General features: G+C 41.7%; 1 protein-coding gene across 1 annotated transcript in view; it reads right to left on the minus strand.

The window, feature by feature from the left end:
* Window positions 1-23,662, minus strand: part of MYRFL (myelin regulatory factor like) — a 117,587-nt gene that overhangs the window by 18,707 nt on the left and 75,218 nt on the right. Inside the window, exons 14-19 of the mRNA XM_081589713.1 lie at window positions 10,766-10,929; window positions 10,065-10,128; window positions 3,714-3,799; window positions 1,087-1,128; window positions 950-1,002; window positions 650-829 (exon numbers count right to left, since the gene is read on the minus strand). Coding sequence (XP_081445839.1) covers window positions 650-829; window positions 950-1,002; window positions 1,087-1,128; window positions 3,714-3,799; window positions 10,065-10,128; window positions 10,766-10,929 — 589 coding nt within the window. The remainder of the gene's footprint in view (window positions 1-649; window positions 830-949; window positions 1,003-1,086; window positions 1,129-3,713; window positions 3,800-10,064; window positions 10,129-10,765; window positions 10,930-23,662) is intronic.

Genomic DNA, 23,662 nt, shown 5'->3' on the forward strand with positions numbered 1-23,662 from the left:
AGAACAAATGAGACCCTTTCACGTGAATCCACCAACACTTCAATATTTTGGGAATTCAATGTTGTAAATGCAATCATTTGACGTGAAAGAAAGCTGAGTGCTAAAGAATTGATGCTTCTGAACTGTGGTGTTGAAGAAGACTCTTGAGAGTCCCTTGGACTGCAAGGAGATCCAACCAGTCCATCCTAAAGGAAATCAGTCCTGAACATTCATTGGAAGGACTGATGCTGAAGCTGAAACTCCAATACTTTGGCCACATGATTCAAAGAACTGACTCCTTGGAAAGATCCTGATGCTGGGAAAGATTGAAGGCAGAAGGAGAAGGGGACAACAGAGGATGAGATGGTTGGATGGCATCACCAACTCAATGGACATGAGTTTGGGTAGGCTCTGGGAGTTGGTGATGGACAGGGAGGCCTGGCGTGCGGCAGTCCATGGGGTCGCAAAGAGTCGGACACGACTGAGCAACTGAACTGAACTGAAATGATTGCAAGTTTGTGCGTTTGTGTTTTTAAAGATCTTGCCACCCCTAACGGGGGAGTGGAACCATTATCTAGACTCATTAACACACTAACCAAGTAAACATTGGGAAGGGGAACAAACGCCTCAGATTCAAAGCACTAGTTGTTACCCTTTGATTGTTCTTTACCTGCCCATGGCCCCTGAAGCGGCTCCTGCTCCTCTGACTGTCTTTGCATGGGGCTTGAGAGGCCTCTTCTTGTTCCCCAGATGGGGCAGCAATAAGTCTCCTGACACGGCAGGATCTCACAGAAAGTGATCTCGGGTACTTGGAAGGAGGGTGATGTGGTTTCCAGGGTTGTGTTAGGTGCTGCAAGGCATCAGGAAGAGGGGAGGGGAATGACAAGGTTAACCTGAAAGGCTGGTTCTTTTGTTGACAATTCACATGAAACCCAGGCTGGCTTGGGGGTGACCAATGGGGATATCTTACCCGAGGGGGAAGCTGTGGAGGGAAGAGCTGGCTCCTGAGAGCTTGTGAGGTTGCTGGAGGAGGAGAACAAAATAATTAATTAATGAAAGAGGCCTTCAAGAGTCCTCCCCAAAGGAAAACAAGATGGGAACTCTCACCTGGAAGGGGGATTTGGGGTACATCGGTCTTGATCTTTTAAGCTAAGTATGTAAAGGGAGACTATCGTCAAGCCACTGTTTAAAAAAATAACAAAAGAGAGAGTTATGTGGCTGATTTGATTCCATATAAATCTCGCACAACCAGCTGCCAGAGATGTCCCCTCCCAGACCACACAGATGAGCAAGGAGGGGGCGGGCGGCCATGGAAACCAGCACAGTTCTGCTTCTTTGCCCTGGTGAGAACAATCTCCTAGTCTTCCTGGAGCTCAGAGGCTCCCAGGTAGGTGGGGCTGACTCATTTTTACACAAGCAGCCCCGTGACCCTGGCAAGCTGTCTCAGAAGTATCTGTCACTAGCGGAAGATTACAAGAGGAAGTGTGTAAAGCGCTGGAGGAAGCCCTCTGCTCCCTGCAGGAAAAAGTCAGAGCAAAGTTCACATCCCCCAGTGGAGGCGGCCGCGTGGTGGTGCAGGGAGATGAAAGGCCACACAGGTTTAGTCAGCAGTAGGTACCAATCCTTTTGGCTGCTTCTGACATCTTCCTGCAGCCTGTCTTTTGAGAGCGCAGTGCACCAAATTGAACAGAGGAAGGAAAAGCAGTGTCATAAAGCATCCATTTCCACTCTACGTGACTTCAAAATAATGAGTGTATCATTCCCCACAATGATCAGAACTTATACATCCAAGTGGAGGCTTTCCTCAAAGGTCCTGAGCTTTGGGAAGCTATTCCTAATATCACTCACACATCCCAACACTCAGCATCCTCCTCTCGGGGGGTTGTCTGTAGAACTCTACCATCCCACTGTGTGTGGGCCTGACACAGGGGGACCTCACTTGACCTCCTGGCAGCTCGATGTCACACCTGGTTCCCTAGACTCAACTCCTCATTATTTTGTTTCCCATCAAAGGTAGTGGGTTTACCCTCATTAAATACAAAGAAATGTACTCCCCCCATTTGAATTCAGCTCATAAAGAAAGAATTCCTAGAGTTTTCTCAAAAGCAGCTGGTTACTACCCAGCGGGCACAGGGCTGCTTGGTAAAAGCCATGCTGAGCCCCAAAGATGCCGTCAGACAGAATCTGTTACGTTGCCCTGGCAACTACTTGCTGTGGTCCAGTCTCCCTGAATTTGTTCTCCTACATTCCCCATTCTCTATCTGCCTACTATTAATCCTTGAATATGTTTTCTGATCCATCTGCTATCTGCGTCAATGCATGGCCCAGGCAGCTTCTAGGATCATAGACCAAAATAGACATCTGCTTCTTTCTTTAGGGTTTTGACCCCTCTTGGGTACACCACAGGCTTGAAACAAGACAATAAGCCTAATACCACCTATTTCTGGTCTTGGAGGTCAACAACTTGGAATTCATAAGATATGATGAGCACATTTAAAAAGCAATCTCTTCATGTTAAAATTAGACTTCCTATAAGCTTTGCATTTGGCTTTCATGGGAACCTGTGTCTCTAGAGAATGTTAAGCATGTCTGTGAAAGGTCGAGGTGCTCACTCTCTCCTGAACTGAGAATCCTAACAGGAGACAAGTTCATTTATGAGAGAGAAGAAAGTACACCAGCTTCTATGGAAGTTCTATGTAGTGGTGTCAAATACTTGGGGATGCTTCCCACAGTGGGCAGTAGCAAGTGAAAAGTTAAAATGCTGAGGGAAGAGAAGGGTACAGAGAGACCAACAATGTCTCCTATAACTAAGAAGCTGCCTTAGTTCAAGGAACCGGAAGCATCCTTGGGCCCCTTGCTTACTTAGCCTCTGAAGATAATCGTCTCATCTGGGACACGGCCCAGGAGCTTAGTCCTTTCCCACACTAACACAGCATTTTGGAGGGGTAGAGAAATACACATTTCACCCTGTGAACAGTCAGACAGGAAACCGGAAGGCAGGGAAGACACAGGCAAGATGACCAGGGTTCAAAGGCTGAGGAGCCATCATAGTGGCAGCACAGGCCTGAAGAACAAAGGCCTGAGAAAAACCTCTCTTCCCAGAAAAGCACGCCTCTTCCTCCTGTGGAGGAGGGATGGCAGACCAAGGGCATCCAATTCCTGCCTAGCAAGTACCTTGTCCTTTCTGTATTTGTTTGCTTTAACTGCTTAGCACATTTGGCTATAATTTCATCATATTGCATATCTTGGGATCATCTTAGTCTCTTTTGGCACAAAATCCAGAAGAATCCTAATAAATGTAAGCATCCAGGGGAGAGTGGATTGTACCTGATTGTTTACTCACTCTTTTCCTCTAAGTAGATGGGAAAGGAGAGCAAAGATTTTGAAACAGTTATTTGCAGGGCAGGACTAAACAAGATACACACACTTATGCACACACATACGTGCATACACACAAACATGAAAGGTACAATGAGCTAGTAAAAAATAATCAGTTAATTATAAAAAAGATCATTTCATATTTAAGAGCAGAAAGCCTGTGCTTTTTTTTCCTTCAAAGAATGAGTTTACAAAGGGCTCCCTCATCTCAAAGCGAAATCAAAGACCAACACCTGGTTTAAAGGGCTTCTCAGTCTTCAAAGTAAATACAAAGTCAGTCCCCAGTTCATGTGTGAGAAAGGAAGATGGAAAGAGAAAAAGAGCTTGACGTAGCATAACACTGATGTTTTTCTTACCAAAATGCCATCACAGCAATGAGGGTTATAACCAAGGTCTGGAAAACCCAGTTAGGACATGACTGTTTTTTTCCTGAAAAAGAAACCTATAAAAAATTCAGCAATGAGAAATGACAAATCAGTGACACCAACTTTGAGAAGGATGTTTGAAGACTCACTCCCCAGGGGATCTTTGCTGCTGCCTTCAGCCTTTCTCTCCCTCCTCCTCTCTGAAAACGAAGTTCTTTCAAAGCCAAGTCCTTCCCTTTCCTTGGCACTCCAGGCCACGCTCTCTTTTCCCTGCAGGACAATTGTCTGTGCCATTCATTTAGTGCTTATTCTTGAAGTTTTATGAGAGAAGAGGACCTACCAGACAAGATACTGCCAGAACACAGAGGTCCATTTCTTTTAATAAGATACTTTCAAAAAACAAAATGTCTTCAAGACATGTTAGAATAAATCCCAATGGAAGAATTTCAGGCAGCATGACAAATTGCAGAAAAGGTTTTTTGTGGCATGAAATACTATTAATTACTCCTTAAATCATATATATTAGTATCCAATTCTGTCGCCTTTTTTGAGAGCCGTTCTGGGCCTATGTCTTATTTATTCTTATATCCCTTCAGCAAATATACATTAAGTACTATAGGGGGAAATGAAAATAAGTAAATTACACTCTCTAGGAAGTGAATGAGATAAACCTTTAGGACTGATACATATTTGCATTAAAAACTTACACATGAGGAATGAGCCAGAACTAGGATAGACAGCTGTGCAGTTGGTGAGGAATCTGACTAGAGATAGGAGAGGTTTTCTGCCCAGTTAAATATAAGCTCTTTAAATATGAGTTTTCCTACTAATGCAATAGAAAGTGTTATGTTTGCTTCCTCCTGGGGGTCCAGGGTAAGAAGGGAATTGAAGGATGGCAGTAGACAAGAAAAAGCTTAAATTGGTCTTTGAATTTCTTGGGCAGATTATCTGCATAAAGAAAATGTTCTTCAGTGTAATATTGCGGGTGGGATTAACTGCACCCTTTTTAACAATTACCCAAATCTTTAGGGCTATTATATATATATATATAATATATATATATTATAACTGAGTCATCCATATGTGCAATAAGAAGCCACTCTGAATACCAATAGGCTTCCCTTGTGGCTCAGCTGGTAAAGAATCTTCCTACAATGTGGGAGACCTGGGTTCAGTCCCTGGGTTGGGAAGATCCCCTGGAAAAGGGAGAGGCTCTCCACTCCAGTATTCTGGCCTGGAGAATTCCAAGGACTGTATAGTCCATGGGGTCGCAAAGAGTCTGAAAAGACTAAGTGACTTTCACTTTCACTGAATACCAATAGCTCAGTTGCTAAAGAATCCGCTTGCAATGCAGGAGACCCAGGTTCAATCCCTGGGTGAGGAAGATTCCTCTGGAGAAGGAAATGGCAACCCACTCCAGTATTCTTGCCTGAAAAATCCCATGGACAGATTAGCCTGGTGGGCTACAGTCCACGGGGTCACAAAGAGTCAGAAACAACTTAGCGACTAAACCACCACCACTGAATACCAAGAAATAGATGGTTTATACCATTCCAACATCTCACTGGAATAGTTCTGAGGATGCCTTGCTAGTGCTCTGTGCACAGAAGGAACTCAATGGAATTTATTGAATTGATTAGAATTAAATAGTATTAATTTCAGGATAGCAGCTTCCCTCCCAACCTACTCCCTAACGGTGCCAAATTGTTTTAAATCTCCATGGTTTTGTTCCAAATCCTTTGACCTAATATTGGAAAATCACCCAAGACCTGGAGTCAGACTTGGAGTCAAGCCCTGAACAAGTCATCGAAGTGTCATTGATCCTCATTTTCTTCATCAATAAAATAGGAAGGATGAAATCATACCTGCCTACTTTACAGAGTTATTGGGTGGATCTAATTAACAGTGTAATGGTTCTCAAATTCAAGTTTGCATGAAGATTACTATGGAGTTTGTTAAAAATCTAAATGCCCTGAAACATTCTGATTCAATAGGTTTTCATTCAGACTGAGGTGGGGCCGGGAATCTATAAGAAGCAGGAAAATGAAAAGTGTCTGCATCAGTTCCTTCCCTTTCACCCTTCTTTTCCATGTCCTCAGTGAATTTTTATTTGAACTCTGAGGTTTTTTTCAACTTCACCCAAGTCAGCAGCACGCATTGGTATTTTACCAAGCTCCCTGGAAGACTCTGATATATGCCAAAGTATGAGAACTACTGAAAGAATGGGTTTGAAAATACTAATGGTGAACATTTATATGGCGCTTACACGCCACACCCTCTTCTGAATGCTTTATGTATACTAACTTATTGAACCTCACAATAATCCTTAACAACCCTATAAGGCAAGTACTGTTCTCATCCCTATTTTAGAGATGGGGAAAAATGAGGCCCAGGGAGGATAAGTTCTTCACTCAAGATCACACAGCTAATAAGTTACAGAGCCAGGCTTTGACCCAAAAAACACTTGGCTTCAGAATCTGTGGGGCTTCCTTGGTGACTCAGACAGAAAGAATCTTTCTGCAATGCAGGAGACCCAGGTTCAATCTCTGGGTTGAGAAGATCCCCTGGAGGAGGGAATGGCAACTCACTCCAGTTTTCTTGCCTGGAGAATTCCATGGACTGAGGAGCCTGATGGGCTACAGTCCATGGGGTTGAAAGAATCAGACACAACTGAGCAACTAACACTTTCAGAATATGTGCTCTTATTCTCAATGTCATGCTGTCTCCCTTTTTCTGTCTGTAAAGAAAGGAGACACTGTACAACTTATTTTTATTATTCAAAAGGCCTTCATGTCTACCAAATGAACTCCTTAACTGGTGATCCAGAAACTGAGACTAACTTATTTTCAGTCTTAACTTCTCCTCTTCTCCCTAACAAACTCCCACCTAGTCAATGAAACCAGCACCAGCTCCCAGACCTTGGCTTGTGTCATTCCATCCAGAACTGCTCCAGCAGCTCCTGTCACTTTCCAGCCAAAGCTTTGCCCCCTTGAAGGCCCAGTTCCTATGATACTCCTGCAGCGCTCTGAGCTTCTACATTATTTATCACTTCCAAGTACAACTGGTCTTTTTATTCTCTTCTGATTTTCCCTGGCTACTTTAAACTTCTTTTTTTCTTTAAGATTTTTTTTTATGTAGACCCTTTTAAAATCTTCATTGAATTTGTTACAATATTGCTTCTCTTTTCTGTTTTGGGTTTTTTGTCCCCAAGGCATGTGGGATCTTATCTCCCCAAGCCCCTGGGAGGGGGCGGGGGCACCTGCATTCCTTGCATTGGAAGGCAAAGTCTTAACCACTGGACTACCAAGGAAGTCCCTAGCTTAAAATTCCTTAGAAGAGGCCACATCTTACTCACCTGTGCCTCCACAGGCGTAAAACAGTGACAATAAGAGGTTTTTGAATTGAATGGACGCTCTTCAATGTCTATAAAAGTCCTGGACTCTGTGTTCACACCCCAACTCCCCCGCCACCCACGCACCCAAGACATTAAATCTCTTAATGTTTTAAATTTAGATTGTGAGCCTACAGGGAATATTTTCAGACTGGGTCTCCATTCATGCATTGATTCAATGAATAGTTCTTGACTACACACTACCTGCCAGTCCCTGGGGACAGAGAGTAAGGAAGGCAGACACAGAGTCTGTTCTCATGGACCATACATTCTAGTTAATATCCTGAGAAAACCGTGAAAGAAAGAGATCCCTTAGGTGCAAGATGGTTGCTACAAAGGTTACATAAGAACCAAATGCATGTGTGCTTGCTAAGTTGCCTCACTTGGGTCCAACTCTTTTGCGACCCCATGGACTGTAGCCCGCCAGGCTCCTCTGTCCATGGGATTGTCCAAGCAAGAATACTGGAGTGTGTTGCCATACCCTCCTCCAGGGGATCTTCCTGACCCAGGGATCCAACCTGAATCTCCTGCAGCTCCTGCATTACAAGTGGATTCTTTACTGTTGAGCCACCAGGGCCCACAGGAATCAAATAGTACCTTCCAGTCAGGACCTCCATTGATGTAGATACAGTTCCTTCTATTCCCTTGCAAACTGGTTAGTACAAAGAGCACCTTCCCTACATAATATTGTTAGTATTTTGTGTTTATTGAGCAATCTGCTATGTGCTGGGCATTGTGCTGAGGACTTTAGATCATTTAATCCTATCAATTATTTTTGTACGGCAGACACTATTAGTATCTGTTCAGTTCAGCTCAGTTCAGTCACTCAGTCATGTCCAACTCTTTGCAACCCCATGGACTGCAGCAACCCAAGCTTCAATGTCCATCACCAACTCCTGGAGCTTACTCAAACTCATGTCCATCCTGTCGGTGATGCCATCCAACCATCTCATCCTCTGTCATCTTCTTCTCCTCTTTGCTTCAATCTTTCCCAGCATCAGGGTCTTTTCAAATGAGTCAGTTCTTCACATCAGGTGGCCAAAATATTGGAGTTTCAGCTTCAGCATCAGTCCTTCCAATGAATATTCAGGACTGATTTCCTTTAGGATGGACTGGTTGGATCTCCTTGCAGTCCAAGGGACTCTCAAGAGTCTTCTACAACACCACAGTTCAAAAGCATCAATTCTTCGGCGCTCAGCTTTCTTTATAGTCCAAATTTCACATCCATACATGACTACTGGAAAAACCATAGCTTTCACTAGACAGATCTTTGTTGGCAAAGTAATGTCTCAGCTTTTTAATATGCTATCTAGGTTGGTCATAACTTTTCTTCCAAGGAGTAAGCATCTTTTAATTTCATGGCTGCAGTCACCATCTGCAGTGATTTTGGAGCCTCCCAAAATAAAGTCTCTCACTGTTTCCATTGCTTCCCCATCTATTTGCCATGAAGTGACGGGACCAGATGCCATGATCTTAGTTTTCTGAATGTTGAGTTTTAAGTCAACTTTTTCACTCTCCTTTTTCACTTTCATCAAGAGGCTTTTTAGTTCTTCTTCACTTTCTGCCATAAGGGTGGTATCATCTGCATATTTGAGGTTATTGATATTTCTCCCAGCAATCTTGATTCCAGCTTGTTCTTCATCCAGCCCAGCATTTTGTATGATGTACTCTGCATAGAAGTTAAATAAGCAGGGTGACAATATACAGCCTTGACATACTCCTTTTCCTGTTTGGAACCAGTCTGTTGTTCCATGTCCAGTTCTAACTGTTGCTTCTTGACCTGCATACAGATTTCTCAGGAGGCAGGTCAGATGGTCTGGTATTCCCATCTCTAGGAATTTTTAATAGTTTGTTGTGATCCACACAGTCAAAGGCTTTGGCGTAGTCAGTAATGCAGAAGTAGATGTTTTTTCTGGAATGCTCATGCTTTTTCGATGATCCAAGAGATGTTAGCAGTTTGATCTCTGGGTCCTCTGCCTTTTCTAAATCCAGCTTGAACATCTGGAAGTTCATGGTATTATCTGTTTCCCAACGCAATTAAGTAAACTTGCCCAAGAACACTTCTACATGTTTATTTATCCATGTATTTATATCTGTTGACATATACCAAGAAACTTGTCTGCAGCATAGCATTTTAGTAATTTTTAGTAGAATACTGTGCTCTTCTTCAATCCTCTTAGAATAGTTCAGCGATGTACAACAGAAGAAGTAGAGAATAAACCAGGACAATGGCCCAAATATCAAGTCAGCCCTTAACAGGATATAGATGAAGGTCATGAATATCTTCTTCTGGGAACATCAGTGGATCTGAAGGGTGAACTGAGGGTCACAGCTTTCTATGAATGCAGCTATGAAGAGAGGACTGCAGCTTCGCCCTCCCTGACACTTCTCTACCATGGAGAGGCTGTCCTTTAAGCAATGATTAACCTTCACTTTTTACTGTAAATGTTATCCTATTTGATGAAATGCTCCATTCGTTAATAAAGTTGCCACATTTTAAGCTTTGCAAGCAAGTGAATACCTAGTCTCTATTTGCATATAGAGTACCAAATATCAAAGGGAAAAGAGAGATTTAGAGATTAACTGACATCCCTTTGGGATCTTTTGGAACCAAAGATAAGGGACTAAGTCGAGTCAAGGAATACACACAGGTCTTATAATCCAAGGTCATCTGCTGATGAATTTCACTTGATGGGGAATATACACACAAAAACTGGCAGAGTAATATTTCTGAAATGAATGTGTTCTATACTCATATCCCTAAACTCCTCTTTGAAAAACCAATTAATATCTATTAAAGGAATAATATTTAAATGCCTTAAGAGCATAAGGACACATACTAGAGAACCTATCAACAAATAAATGAAGAAAAAAATTCTTGATTAATTTTCATAAACTCCATTTTAATAGAAAATATCATCTCTGTTCATTATAAATTTAAGTCTATTTACCTTGCTGGTTTTTTTGGAAATGGTCCTTTTTGGAGAAGATGCACTAAAAGCTCTGCTAAATTTGCTTTAAAAAGAAAAAGAGAAAATTAATTACAAATCAAATGCCTCTCTGGGAGTTATATGACAAAGGCCCAGGCTGTCACTAACACAGCAGTATGGCTCTTTTTTGTAATACAGTGGTAATTTTAAAAAGCAAAGTCAAGGCAACTGAGAGTTCTTTTTGGGTAAAAGAACTTTAGTAAATATAAATAAATGCATTAAAATGTACATTTCCCTTTTTCTTAAAACTATACCCCAGAAAATATGCACGTACCTCCTTAAGTAATAAAAAATAGAATAAGTTTTGTCCCTGAGGACCAAACATGGTTTTCTAAATTTAGAAATGGTCCCCTTTCCTTGTTAAAAAGGGAGGTCCTCCTTTTGTTAAAACGTAGCGCATCCTATAATCATCACTCTTAAACAGATCCATTATATTTTGTTTCATTGTAAAAGCAACAACAGAAAAAATAAGAAAATTATCACATAAAATAATTGTGTTTCAAAACATTCATTCTAAAAGAAGAATAGAGACTTAATTAAAACTAAGTAATGGTTGCTGCTTGGTAGACAAACCATTCAGATTGTTATAGAAAGGTCTTTCTAGTTATAGAAAGACCCTCATTCTCCCTTTCTCCAAATTTCTGTGGCAGTCATGGAGGTACCTGATTGAGCTCGCCTCACTGGCAGAGGACTTCCAACTACTGAGCCGCTTTAGCCTGGCCAGCTTTTTGTTCCATATTTCTAACTCTTCTATTCTTTCTTCAAGGTTGTTGGTTAATTTGCAAAGCTGCTTCACTGCACCCACATTTTCCATGAAGATCTGGTCCTAAAAACGAAAATAATTCAGAGCACATAAGTTTACAATTTGAGATCACTAGACAAGTGTCCACAGCCAATCTAAAAACAGTTCAACACTCCATTGAAAATGGTTATACACACACACACACACACACACACACACACACACACACACACCACACATACAACCTCAAGTTCATTCAAGACAAATTTGGAGGCTTGAAACTTAAAGTCATCTTGCTAAACTTCTGGTTGTGCAGTAAAACTGCTTATGTTCAATTTGCAATAAAATGGAAATATGTCCTTGTAATCTAAGAGAGAGAAAAGAGCTGAAGGACATTGTCAAGTTTTGAATCCAAAGATTTATTTTCAATGGCCATTATGCTCTATTTAAAACTCATAAAAAGAAAGTCAGAACAGGCTTCTGAATGTTGATTTGTGTGTACATCACTAAATCATCATAAGGAATGACTCCAGTTTTCCCTGGTAAAACGTACATCAAATTGCTCAGGTGAAGGAAGGAGGAATGAAATTCTGGGCTTTTCTCTGAGCTCTGCCACCTGCTAGATGTGCTGCTACTGCTGCTAAGTCGCTTCAGTCGTGTCCGACTCTGTGCGACCCCATGGACTGCAGCCTACCAGGCTCCTCAGTCCATGGGATTTTCCAGGCAAGAGTACTGGAGTGGGGTGCCATTGCCTTCTCCGCTGCTAGATGTGAGGGCCCAGTAAAAGAGAACAACTGCTCTGAGCTTCAGTTTCTTCATTTATAAATAACAGAACAATTCTTGAGGTGTTCATTCTATCTTGCTATTGCATGCAATTTATATTTTAGCTTAAACAAAATTTTAAAAACAACACTTAATTCTTCCTATTCAGAGAAGTTATTGACATGTCAGAAAGAACAAGAATGGAGAGAGCAACCAAAATCATAGGGTTCCAGGCATCCCTTCCCCTATCCACACACCTCAGCCACCATAGGAACATGTGTGTCTGTCTTGTGTGTGCACTCTCAGTGACTAGGTCGTGTCTGACTCTTTGTGACCCCATGGACTATAGCCCGCCAGGCTCCTCTGTCCATGGGATTTCCCAGGCAAGAATACTGAGGTGAGTTGCCATTTCCTTCTCCCGGGGATCTTCCCAACCCAGAGATTGAACTCATATTTCTTGCATCTCTTGTATTGGCAGGCAGATTCTTTACCACTGAGACACCTGGCAAGTCCCATAATTAACAATACTATATTATATACTTGAAAGTTGATAAGAGAGTAAATCTTAAATATTCTCACCACACACACACACAAAATGTAATTATGTGAGGTGATGGGTTTGTCAATTAACCTTATTATAGCAATCATTTTGTAATATAAGTGTACATCAAATCATCATGTTGTATACCTTAAACTGACGTAGTGCTGTGTGTCAATTATATCTCAACAAAGCTAAAAAAATTCAGCTGTGAGGGAGGATAGTTTATTTAACTAAAACAAGATCGGAGATGAATTGATAAATGTGAAATCTGAGTGAAGTATATAAATGCATTTTATTACTCTTCTCTCTCATTTTGTATGTTTGAAATTTTTCATTAAAAAATATTAAAAAATAAATAAATCACAAAATAAAAACAAAGCAAAAAAAAAAAAAAGTCTCCTGACAAAGGCTCTTCTAAATTTTCTAATTCTGGTACAGATTTTCCTTTACTTCTAAATTTGTTTTATAAAAACAAGTCAGAAATCACCAAGATAGGAATGACATTGTATGGTTCTAAACCATAAAAAATGTCATATTACAATTTACTGTAATGAGTAGAAAGCCTTAGAATAGAATTATAACTGTATTACTTAGAGTGGGTCACAAGATCTTTTGATATCCACTTAGCAGTCCAACACAGGTTCCCAAGCATCATCTCTGATTCCCTCCCCCTGCAGGGAATCCATCACACAGTTTACCATCCAAAATCTTCTGAATCTACCTACTTCTCTCCATCCTTACTGGAATGACTATTTCTCATAACATTTAAAAAAAAATTTTCTTGGCAACTGCCTTCATTTTTTTATTCTTTAAAAAAAAATTTTTGCTTGATATATTAATTTGTGCTTTAGCTCACACTAAAACAGACTGTGGAAAATGATACAGATGTCCTCTCTAAACCAGTCAGTTTTTTCTGCTGTGTTTCCCCACAGGATTTTTCATGCGGCCTCATGACACATGAGCAATGGCTGCGTTTGTTTGGTTACTTGTCAATAATGATGAAAAGCCAGCTCTGAGGTCTCCAACTCAAATTTGCCAGCACCATGCATCTTCCATGTAGATCCAATGGGCAAGAAGATAATTCATGTGTTTTCCTATTTAAGAGGAAATAGAGCTGGAGAGGGGATTTACTACTACCTTTCCATAGTAATGATGGCTTTGACTTTATGGATCCAAAGGAAGATTACCAAAAAAATAAATTTCTAGGACATGTCATGGGGATTGACTCTTATTAGAAGACTTTTGACTTATCCTCTATCATCATAGTGAAGTCAGTATAAATATATTATTCAAAAACATTACTACATTTTTAATCAAAAACGTAATCTAGAATTTTCTGAAAATGACCTTTTCTATGGAAGTGGTAAGGTCTCCATGAGTTCATTTTAACTATGAATGTGCACCTAGATGGCTGAGGAACTTTTTCTAAGTATCCAACTTGCATGTAGAGGTTCATATTCATTAGGACTGAGAAGTTCATAGGGTTGGGGAATTTTGAAATGCTTCCCCATCTGATGCCCACTGTTGGTTAAGAACTATTTTGTAATTGAATCTAATTTAATTACTCAACTCTGTCCAGTTATTATTGACCATTTCAAATGAAACCCACTACCTCAGCTGAAATGTAGCTTTACAATCGTGATGTAAAAATGATGAAAATTAATATGCACACTATTATATATGAGGTAGATGGTTGGTGAGAACCTACTGAATAGCGTGCGTGCATGCTTAGTTGCTCAGTCGTGTCTGACTCTCTGTGACCCGATGGACTGTAGCCCGCCAGGCTCCCCTATCCATGGTATTCTGCAGGCAAGAATACTGGAGTGGGTTGCCATGTCCTTCTCCAGGGGATCTTCCTGACCCAGGGATCAAACCTGTGTCTCTTATGTCTCCTGCATTGGCAGGTGGGTATTTTACCACTAGCACCACCTGGGAAGCCCACTGTATAGTACAGGAGAAAGAAAGAAGAAGGTACAATCTGTTTATAGGACATTTATTAAGTCAATCTTTAAAATGCATACCAATATATATTAGGTTCAGAAAAATATTGTTGGATTCCACTTACAGGAGACACCTAGAATAGTCAAGTTCATAGGATCAGAAAGTACATTGATAGATGCCAGGGGCTAGGTTGCATGGGGGAGGGAGGATGAGGAGTTAGTGTTTAATGGAGATAGAGTTTCAAATGAGGACCGTGAAAAATTCAGGAAATGGATAATGGTGAGAGGTGAATATACTTAGTGTCACTGAGCTGTACAGTTGTGAAGTCGCTCAGTCGTGTCTTACTCTTTGCAACCCCCATGGACTGTAGCCTATCAGGCTCCTCTGTCCATGAGATTTTCCAGGCAAGAGTTCTAGAGTGGGTTGCCATTTCCTTCTCCAGGGGATCTTTCCGACCCAGGAATCGAACCGCGTTGCAGGCAGATGCTTTACCGTCTGAACCACCAGGAAGGTAAATATGGTTAAAATAGATGTTTTATGTTATGTGACTTTTACCATAATTTAAAAAAAAATTTTAAATGATTAAACCAGCTTGCTACCAAAAATTGCTCATAAGGCTGGGGATAGGAGTAGTCTTCACCCAGCATTTAAAAGACTTGCTTTGGGGTAAGGGTACACATGGACAGCATGAGGATATTTTTTGGAAGGACACGCAGGGCAGTTTGGGAAGTGTGTGTGCACAGGAAACAATAGGAAGTGTTTGTGAAACCAGAGACCTTGTTTAGCTTAGATATGTCTCTGTTTCAGCCTCGCCTTTCACACAGTCCCCTTCACAGGCTGCGCTCTAATCATACCCAAACTTGTGCCCTTCATGGAACATATATCATGTATCCCCTGGTCTCTGACTGCTCTCTCTGCCTAAACCAGCTGTCATCCCTCTTCACCCACCTGCCTTTCTCTTGGTGTGTGTTGACCAGTGTTATAAACCCCTGGAGACAGGGCCTGCCTCTCGTCCACCGCAGATTCTTCAGCACAGGGCATAAATGAATGAACGTTCTTACAGCAGTGATTCAAGAAGCCCTGAAGCACTGAGACGACATAGCCTCGCTCTCTGGTGAAACTGAAGAGCGTGGACAGACTTTCAGTTTGTTTCTTTACCTGAGGTTTCTCTCAGAAAAACGAAGTCTATGTTCCAAATTTCCTTTCCATGTTGGGAAATTTAAGTGAATTAAGCAAACAAACACTAACGTCTGACACCCTCAGTGCAATGGGCTAGTGACTCTCTGGTCACCTGTCATGTGACTTCCACTCTGGTGGTACATGTCTTCTCACTGCCTCCTCACCCGCTAGGAGACAGACTGCAGAATGCTCCTGGGTCCCTTGCAGGACTGACAGCAAATGATCCCCCACACAGTGGAGCAGCCAGGCAGTGGACTTGATTTCTCCTCTCTTTGGGAACCCCAGCTTGTCCTCTGTCTAAAAACACTGAGGAAGGATAACTAAGCCTGATAGCAGAGAATGCTTTGAGAGGTTGAAACAGACTCTTATTGCTTTCCAGGGAGAGTTACAGACTTGAAAAATCTTGTGGCATCTGATGTTGCATAGACTGATGTTTTTATAATAAAATCATGGGAATAAAGCTGCCTATAATTGAGTATTATGAAAATGATTGTCCAAGGGAGAAGAACTGTTTCTAGCCAATGGGTGTGCCTGGCAATTGTTTAGGCTTTGGATAAACTCAGCTTTAGATCTTTGTCCAAGAGTTTATTTGTGGACAGCTCACCAAGCCTTGATGTGGATTAAAAACAAAACAAAACAAAACTAGAATCCCCAAACCAGAAAAGCAGGCTCTGAGATGATGTGGGAGCTCAGACTTCAGCTCAGTTTCCAGCGGGTCCCTGGAGGCGAGGTTTCCCTCCAGGGCAGTTTTCTCTTGCAAACAGGGCAACTCTTGGGCTCACTCCCCTGGATGTTGTGTTTTCACCTCTGCTTTATGTGGGAGGAACACAAGTTCATAAAACTGTTTACAATTATGTGTTTTACTGTTGTCCTTTGTTTGTTTGCTTTAGAATTCTTGCTTAATTTTCATTATCTCTGTTTCAATGTAATTTTCTGTGGAAAGGCTCAAGTCCTTTGACTGAGATAAGTTTCCAGTTGAACAAACACATGGCACAGTTTGTTGCAATTCTTTGATTTCTGTCTTCCCTGGGTGGCCAATGAGCTCTTTTTGTGGGCAGTGTCTTATGACTCCTCAGGGCCAACTCATGGCACATGTAGTTCAATATTCAATTAAGGAACAGAATCAATAGTTCTTTTTCAAGGACCTGTGATGTGCTAACCATTGTCTTAAGTGTGTGTGCGCACTCAGTCGTGTCTGATTCTTTGTGACCCCAAGGACTGTAGCCTGCCAGGGTCCTTTGTCCATGGAATTTTTCAGGCAAAAATACTGGAGTGGATTGCCATTTCCCTCTCCAAGGGATCTTCCTGATTCAGAGATCGAACCTATGTGTCTCTTGAGTCTCCTGCCCTGGCAGGTGGATTCTTTACTACTGTGCCACCTGGGAAGACTGTCTTAAGGACAGGCAGAAAACAATTAGATAAAGTACACAGGATCTCTGCCTTCACAGACCATGTTTTCTAGTGGGGAGATTGGCCAAGAACAAATAAACCAGAAGTAAATAATATAGTTTTAAGTTGTAATTAGCACTAGGAAGGAAGCCATTGAAACAAAAAATAATTGTTCCTCTCTTAAGCCATTGGTATAGATTTGGTCTGTTTTATTTAAGAGGGCAGTGGTGGAAAAAAAATTAAGTAACAGCATCAAGTGGAAAAGTGTATTCTTGTCCTGCAAAAGACAAGTAATCCGATGGAAAACTGGGTCAAGCAATTCACATAAGGAGAAATCTAAATAGCTAATACAAGAAAGAGATGCACAACTTTATCACTCATCAGAGAAACGCAAATTAAAACAGTAAGAAACCACTCTACCCTTATTCGAAGCGAAAAAAAATAGAAAGTCTGAAAATGTCAAGTATTGATGAGGACACAGAGAAGCAGTCAGCCTCGTGCACTGCTGTTATGAGTTGGAGCTGACTAACATTCTGGCAGCATTTTGCAGAATTAAGGCTGTGTATATCCTATACCACTTCCGGAATGAGTGCCAGAGAAAACCGCCCACATATTCACAAGGAGGCTTGTGTGAGAACATTCATCGCAGCATAGTTGTGGTCAACAGAGTTGGAAGAGTCCATCACTGGGAGAAAATGTAAGGACACAAGCCAAGGAATTTCACGCATCAGAGTATGAGCAGATGTATATAATTCAAAGAAATTTAAAACACATTCATGAAACACTAATAATATTCCAGACAGCCTGACTATCCAAGGATATATATGAAACACATTAGCATGGCTGCCATTGTTGTGGGGGTTTGCACGGAAGAGGAGGATGCAGAGAAGAAAAAATGTAAGAAAGAAAAAGAGTAGCACAAGGAGAGAGGTAGTACCTCCACTCTAAAGACAAAGAGGAAAATCTACTGGAGAAAAAAAAAAGAAAAAAGAAACAGATTTTACATCCTGAGAGATACCACTCTAAGTCCAAAGTTTCTTTACCTACTCTCCAGTGCTCTTACTCAGTTTGTCGTTCGAAGGCAGCGTGATGGACTCTGCATGGTTGAGACTGAGCTCAGCAATCTAAGAGCTTCATGGATGAAGGCTAAGCAAACTGAACGATGCCTACAGGGAAGAAGCTGTGGCCATACGTTACAGGTAAAGAAAAGTCAGTAGTCATCAGAAAGGGACTGGAGTATCCTTAAAGGCTTTATTTTTAAAGAAATTATTCAAAAATATTCTCTTTGAAACTTTTGGCAAAGGTCTGTGTAGTCAAAGCTATGGTTTTTCCAGAAGTCATGTAGGGATGTGAGAGCCGGACAATAAAAAAAGACTGAGCATCAAAGACTTGATGCCTTCAAACTGTGGGGCTGGAAAACATTCTTGAGAGTCTCTTGGACAGCAAGAAGATCAAACCAGTAGATAGATCCTAAGGGAAATCAACCCCAAAGATTCATTGGAAGGACTGATGCTGAAGCTGAAGCTCCAATACTTTGGCCACCTGATGTGAAGAACTGACTCATTTGAAAAGACCCTGATGCTGGGAAAGACTGAGGGCAGGAGGAGAAGGGGACGACAGAGGATGAGATGGCTGGATGGCATCACCAACTCAATGGACAAGAGTTTGAGTAAACTCCGGGAGATAGTGAAGGACAGGAAGCCTGGAGTGCTGCAGTCCATGGGGTCGCAAAGAGTCGGACACAACTGAGTGATTGAACAACAACCACAACTTTGGTAAATAAAATGTGAAATTCCAGGTATTAAATTAGTAAAGGCTTGAATAAACGAGCTACCTGATCTTCAAAGCATTGCCACCACCTGCTGACACACTATTTAAATTGCAGTTTTAGGTGTCTGGAACAGCACTTCTTTTCCCAACATTTTATTACAAAAGTTTTCAAACATACAGAAAAAAATTTAAGCATGCATTAAAAAAATTTTAATTGCAGAGTAAATGCCCACATACCGCCCCCCACTTTAATTTCACAAGTAGCATATTGCTCTAATTCCTTTATCACACATCTGTCCATCCATCCATCCATCCATCAACCCATCTTGCTGAAATGCATGGGGAAAAAAATGAGCAATTACTTTTGAAAGATATAGCTACAAAAAGAAACTTCCCAAGAAAACAATAAATGTCTTGTGTGTGTGTGTCTGTGTGTGTTAGTCGCTCAATTATGCCTGACTCTTTGCAACCCCATGGACTATAGCCCACCAGGTTCCTCTGTCTATGGAATTCTCCAGGCAAGGATACTTGAATGGGTAGCCATTCCATTCTCCAGGGAATCTTCCCAACCCAGGGACTGAACCTAAGTCTCCTGCATTACAGGCAGATTCTTTACTTTATGAGCCATCAGGGAAGCTTAGTGCATGGCATTTTTCTCTCTAAAATTTAGAAACAAGAGAATTTTCTCTCTGCTTCCAGTGTAAAGAGTTCCTGGGAAAGAAGATGATCTACATGGATTTCCTTAGTGGCCCGGTGGCTGAGACTCCATGCTCCCAATGTAGGGGGCCTGGGCTCAATCTCTGGTCAGGGAACTAGATCCCACATGCTGCAACTAAGAGTTCACATGCCACAACTAAAGATTCCACTCACCGCAACTAAGACCTGGCACAGCCAAATAAATAACTTTTTTAAAAAAGATAATCAACAGACAAGTGATCAGTTGTTAAAATATCCAGAGTTGGTCGCATAGAATATGAGCTTTAATCATTCAGCTTGGAGTCAAGCCAATCAGTGAGTGAACAGGGTGTACTAACTCCTATGGGAAATATCACTGCAACTAAGGAATGAATTCTACTCCTCTCTTGATGAGAAAAGAAGGGACTTTTAAACTAACTGCTAAGTAAGACCTTTCAAAGCCCCATTTTAGATTCCAGGCTGGCTATAAGAACTTAAACTTATAATTTTAAACTCAGTTTTTCTATATTTAAAAATGAAAAATAATACTCATCACTCATTAAAAAACATAAATCATTTCAGAAACACCCCAAATAGTGGCATCTGGAAAAAAAATTATTAACAATTAACCATTTATCAGGCTACCCTGGTGACTCAGATGATAAAAGAATGTGCCTGCAAAGCAGGAGACCCAGGTTCAATCCCTACGTCAGGAAGATCCCCTGGAGAAGGAACCATTTATCATGTTATACTGTGTTGCAGACCCAAAGGTTGTGGTCTTAAGAAGATTTACTTTAAAAAAAAAAAACTGCTTATGAAAACAACTGCTTCATTGGGGGAAAGTGATTAAGGTGGGTGATTAACTCATCATACTAAAGTTAGTTCACTCCAGAACTGTAAAGAATAAAATAATTTGTTTTAAAGGTGACCTTATAATTCTCCAAACTGGCTGAGTCAAGTTTCGGACAAAGTTTTATCTGATGCTGAAATTCATGCTCTTAAACCAGTGTGCCATATACTATCAACAAATTTTTAATCATCATAATCAAAGAGATTTTGGTAAGGTTCATTTTCTTCCCATCTCCTCCTTATTTCCTTATCCATCCTCTCTGCCCATTTGGTTTTTTAGACACTGTGTTGTCCCACATTCTTCTCCTACCTTGCCCAAGGGCCTCTCTTTCCTCTAAAGGCCCTCTTGGAAGTGTTCTGTTGCCTTTAGTCTTCTGTGCTTCTCATCCAATATCAAGAGCCTGCAGGGCCAGGCAGGTAACAGAAAGCAGAGGTATGAGGGCTCTGAAGCCCCTCTGGGACAGGGCAGGATGAAGGGGTGGCACTCCTTAGTACCACATTCAAAGATCTGATATCAAGGGAACCAGAAATCTGAAATTTGTGTGAAGATCTCCTGATTTTATTTGTTTATATTTTTGGGCATGTGGGATCTTAGTTCCCTGATCAGGTATTGAACCCATGTCCCCTGCAGTGGGAGTTCTGAGTCCTAACAACTGGACCGCCAGGGAATTTCCATCCTAATTTTTAAAAGCAGGCAATGAATTTGAAAATTTCTTAAACATCATGAGGTAAAAAAGTGTCTGCAGGCCAGACTTCGCCACAGCCTTCCCATCTGTGACTTGCGACCATAACCTTTTCCTTATGAATTAATACCTTCAGCCCTGTCTGCAGCTCCCCTTGACCCCCCAACTGCTCACTCACATTCTATAGTCCCAGTCACCTCTGTATGTCCTCATCTGAAAGTTCAGCTGGCATCCCAAACTTGAAATTGAACTCATCTTTTCCCCAAGAAAAACACTTCTCCTTCTGACTCCCTTATGTGAACAGAACCACATCTCTTCTATTCACTGCGATTCAAAAACTCAGGCATTAATATAAACAAAGTCTTATTGAGAACCCACAAGGTATCAGATACTGTTTTAAACAACACAGGATGGAGACTTCCCTTGCAGTCCAATGGCTAAGGATCTACCTTCCAATGCAGGGGATGCAGGTTCGATGACTGGTGGGGATACCAAGATCCCACATACCATGGGGCAACTAAGCCTGTGCACCACAACTACTGATCTCACAGCTACTGAGCCTGGGCGCTCTAGAGCCTGTGCTCCACAGCAAGAGAAGCTCACACAGCACAGTGAAGACCTAGCACAGCCAAAAATAAATAAATAAACTGAACACACACACACAAACACACACACGGAATCGATGAGGCACATTCCTGAACTTGAAAAACTCTTAGTCCAGTGGAGGAGACACTGAATAGAAAAAAGAAGGATAACACAATGCAACAAATACTCTAGAAGATGTCTAGCCAAAGGCCTAAGGCAGTGTGTAGACAGGAGCAATCCAGGCATCATGGAATTCATTAACTCAATCACCCAAGATCTCTCAAAGATCCTACAGTCCCCTAAGCCCTGGGGTTAATGCCACATGCAGGCAGATTCTTTACCAGCTGAGCCACAAGGGAAGCCCGAGAATACTGGAGTGGGCAGCCTATCCCTTCTCCAGTGGATCTTCTGGACCCAGGAACTGAACTGGGGTCTCCTGCATTGCAGGTGGATTCTTTACCAGTTGAGCCACAAGGGAAGCCCAAGAATACTGGAATGGGTAGCCTATCCCTTCTCCAGCAGATCTTGCTGACCCAGGAATGGAACCGGGGTCTCCTGTATTGCAGGCAGATTCTTTTTTTAATTTTTTTTACTTTTTAAAAAATTTTATTTATTTTAGTTGGAGGCTAATTACTTTGCAGTGTTGTAGTGGTTTTTGCCATGCAATGACATGAATCAGCCATGGGTTTACATGTGTTCCCCATCCCATCCCTCTGAGTCATCCTGGTGCACCAGCCCTGAGCACCCTGTCTAATGCATAAAAGTAAAAAAAAAAAAAAAAGAAAGTATTGGAGATAGAGTTTGGAAAAATGTAGAAAGATTGGCTCTCACACAACCACCCAGGGAGCTTGGCAAAGAACAAGTAGGCAAATAAACGAGCTCATGTCAGATAGAGGCAGAAGTCTCCAGGATGCTGGGAGCAAGTTTGCCGTGTATCCTGTGTTAGAGGCCCCGCTGAGAGGGAGCATGAGATCTGCACCAGCCAGAGGGAGCGCCCTTTTCAAATCATTGCCAAGGCGCTCTGCACCCTCACAGCGGCCCTGGATCTTAGAAACAAAGTGAAGTCGAGCACCGCAGAGACTCTTTTAGCCAAGGTGGTCAGGGAAGGTCTTGCTTTGCGATCCAAATGATGAGATCATCTGAAGGAAGGATCTTTAGGGTGGAGAACAGTCCACAGAACACCTCCAAGGCAGAAATAAAACTTGGACTGTGAGGAGCAGAAAAAAGGCTGGTGGGGAGGAGCTGAGAACAAGACATGCGTGTGTGTGCAGATACATCAGATTCTGAAGGTCTCAGCTCATTCAGATGGTGTTTGGCAGCTGAGGGGTGTGAGTGTTAGGAAATGAGTTAGAAAGGGAAGATTCCATTCAGATTGTGGAGGGTTGTAATCATAAGCCAGTGAAGAGTCAACAATGGGAAAGGGGGATTATAGGATGAGATATTTGTTTTGTTTTGTTTTGTTTTTAAGAAGAATGATTCTCTTGGCGTCTAGTAGGTCAGTTACAGGGTTGCTATGATAGCCAAGGAGAAAAACAGAGAGAATAAAGAAGGGAGCTGACATACAAGAGATAGTGCCAAAGTAAGAACAGCAGGACTGGGTGTCAAATGGATACTGTGGATGAGAAAAAGGAAGGTTTGGGGGGCCCTTTATGATCCCCTTCCCCCCTTGGCTACACTCAATCCCCACAACCCACCAATGCCTCCCTTCCTTTGTCTCTCAGTCTCATCACTTCCCTTCCATCTGAGAACCCCTGCCTAGTCTCCAGGGAGCCCCTCTCCTTCCTATGAACTGAGGTAACACTTCATGCATTCCACATGAAGTGGATGCATGAATCTATGCTTTCCACAGATTCATTACATCTCACGTTTTAACTTAGAGCTTTATTTCTTGCGTACCTGTCACATCACCCTGCTTAGACTGACAGCTACGTGAAGTCAGGAACCAAGCGTTGTTTATCTTTGTATGACTCAAATAGATAATTCTTGCCACATTACAATTGCAGGAAAAATAGAATCAAAGAGAAAAAGTGGCCACAAACTAAGTTATGGCAGGGTGGCTTCTAACATGTAGCCTTAAAAACACACACAAACAGATTATTCAAGAACTGGTGATTGATGAGATGAACCTCCTTTGTGAATCTTCATAAAGACTTTATATAGACTCCGTTGTGAATTCCTTTAAGGCAGTTGTTACATTTATTGTGGACATTTTTCTTATACCAAGTATACCTAATAATGCTCAAGAGATGGAACCAGTTGTTCCCAAATAATCACAGAAACAAATTTTAAAAGTTGCCAAGTAAAGAGATAGATGAGCAAGCCAAAAGGCAGAGCCCCAGTAGTCTAGCTCAGGAGACTACGGTGTCCACTCTAAGGCTCCCTTGCTCTCAGTATGAACCCTGAGTCCTCTCACCCCATCTTGCATGGCTGAGCTTTCACTGAG

Source organism: Giraffa tippelskirchi, chromosome 4 (genome assembly GCF_054371585.1).
Source record: "Giraffa tippelskirchi isolate mGirTip1 chromosome 4, T2T-mGirTip1v1.2.pri, whole genome shotgun sequence".
Classification (NCBI taxonomy): domain Eukaryota; kingdom Metazoa; phylum Chordata; class Mammalia; order Artiodactyla; family Giraffidae; genus Giraffa; species Giraffa tippelskirchi.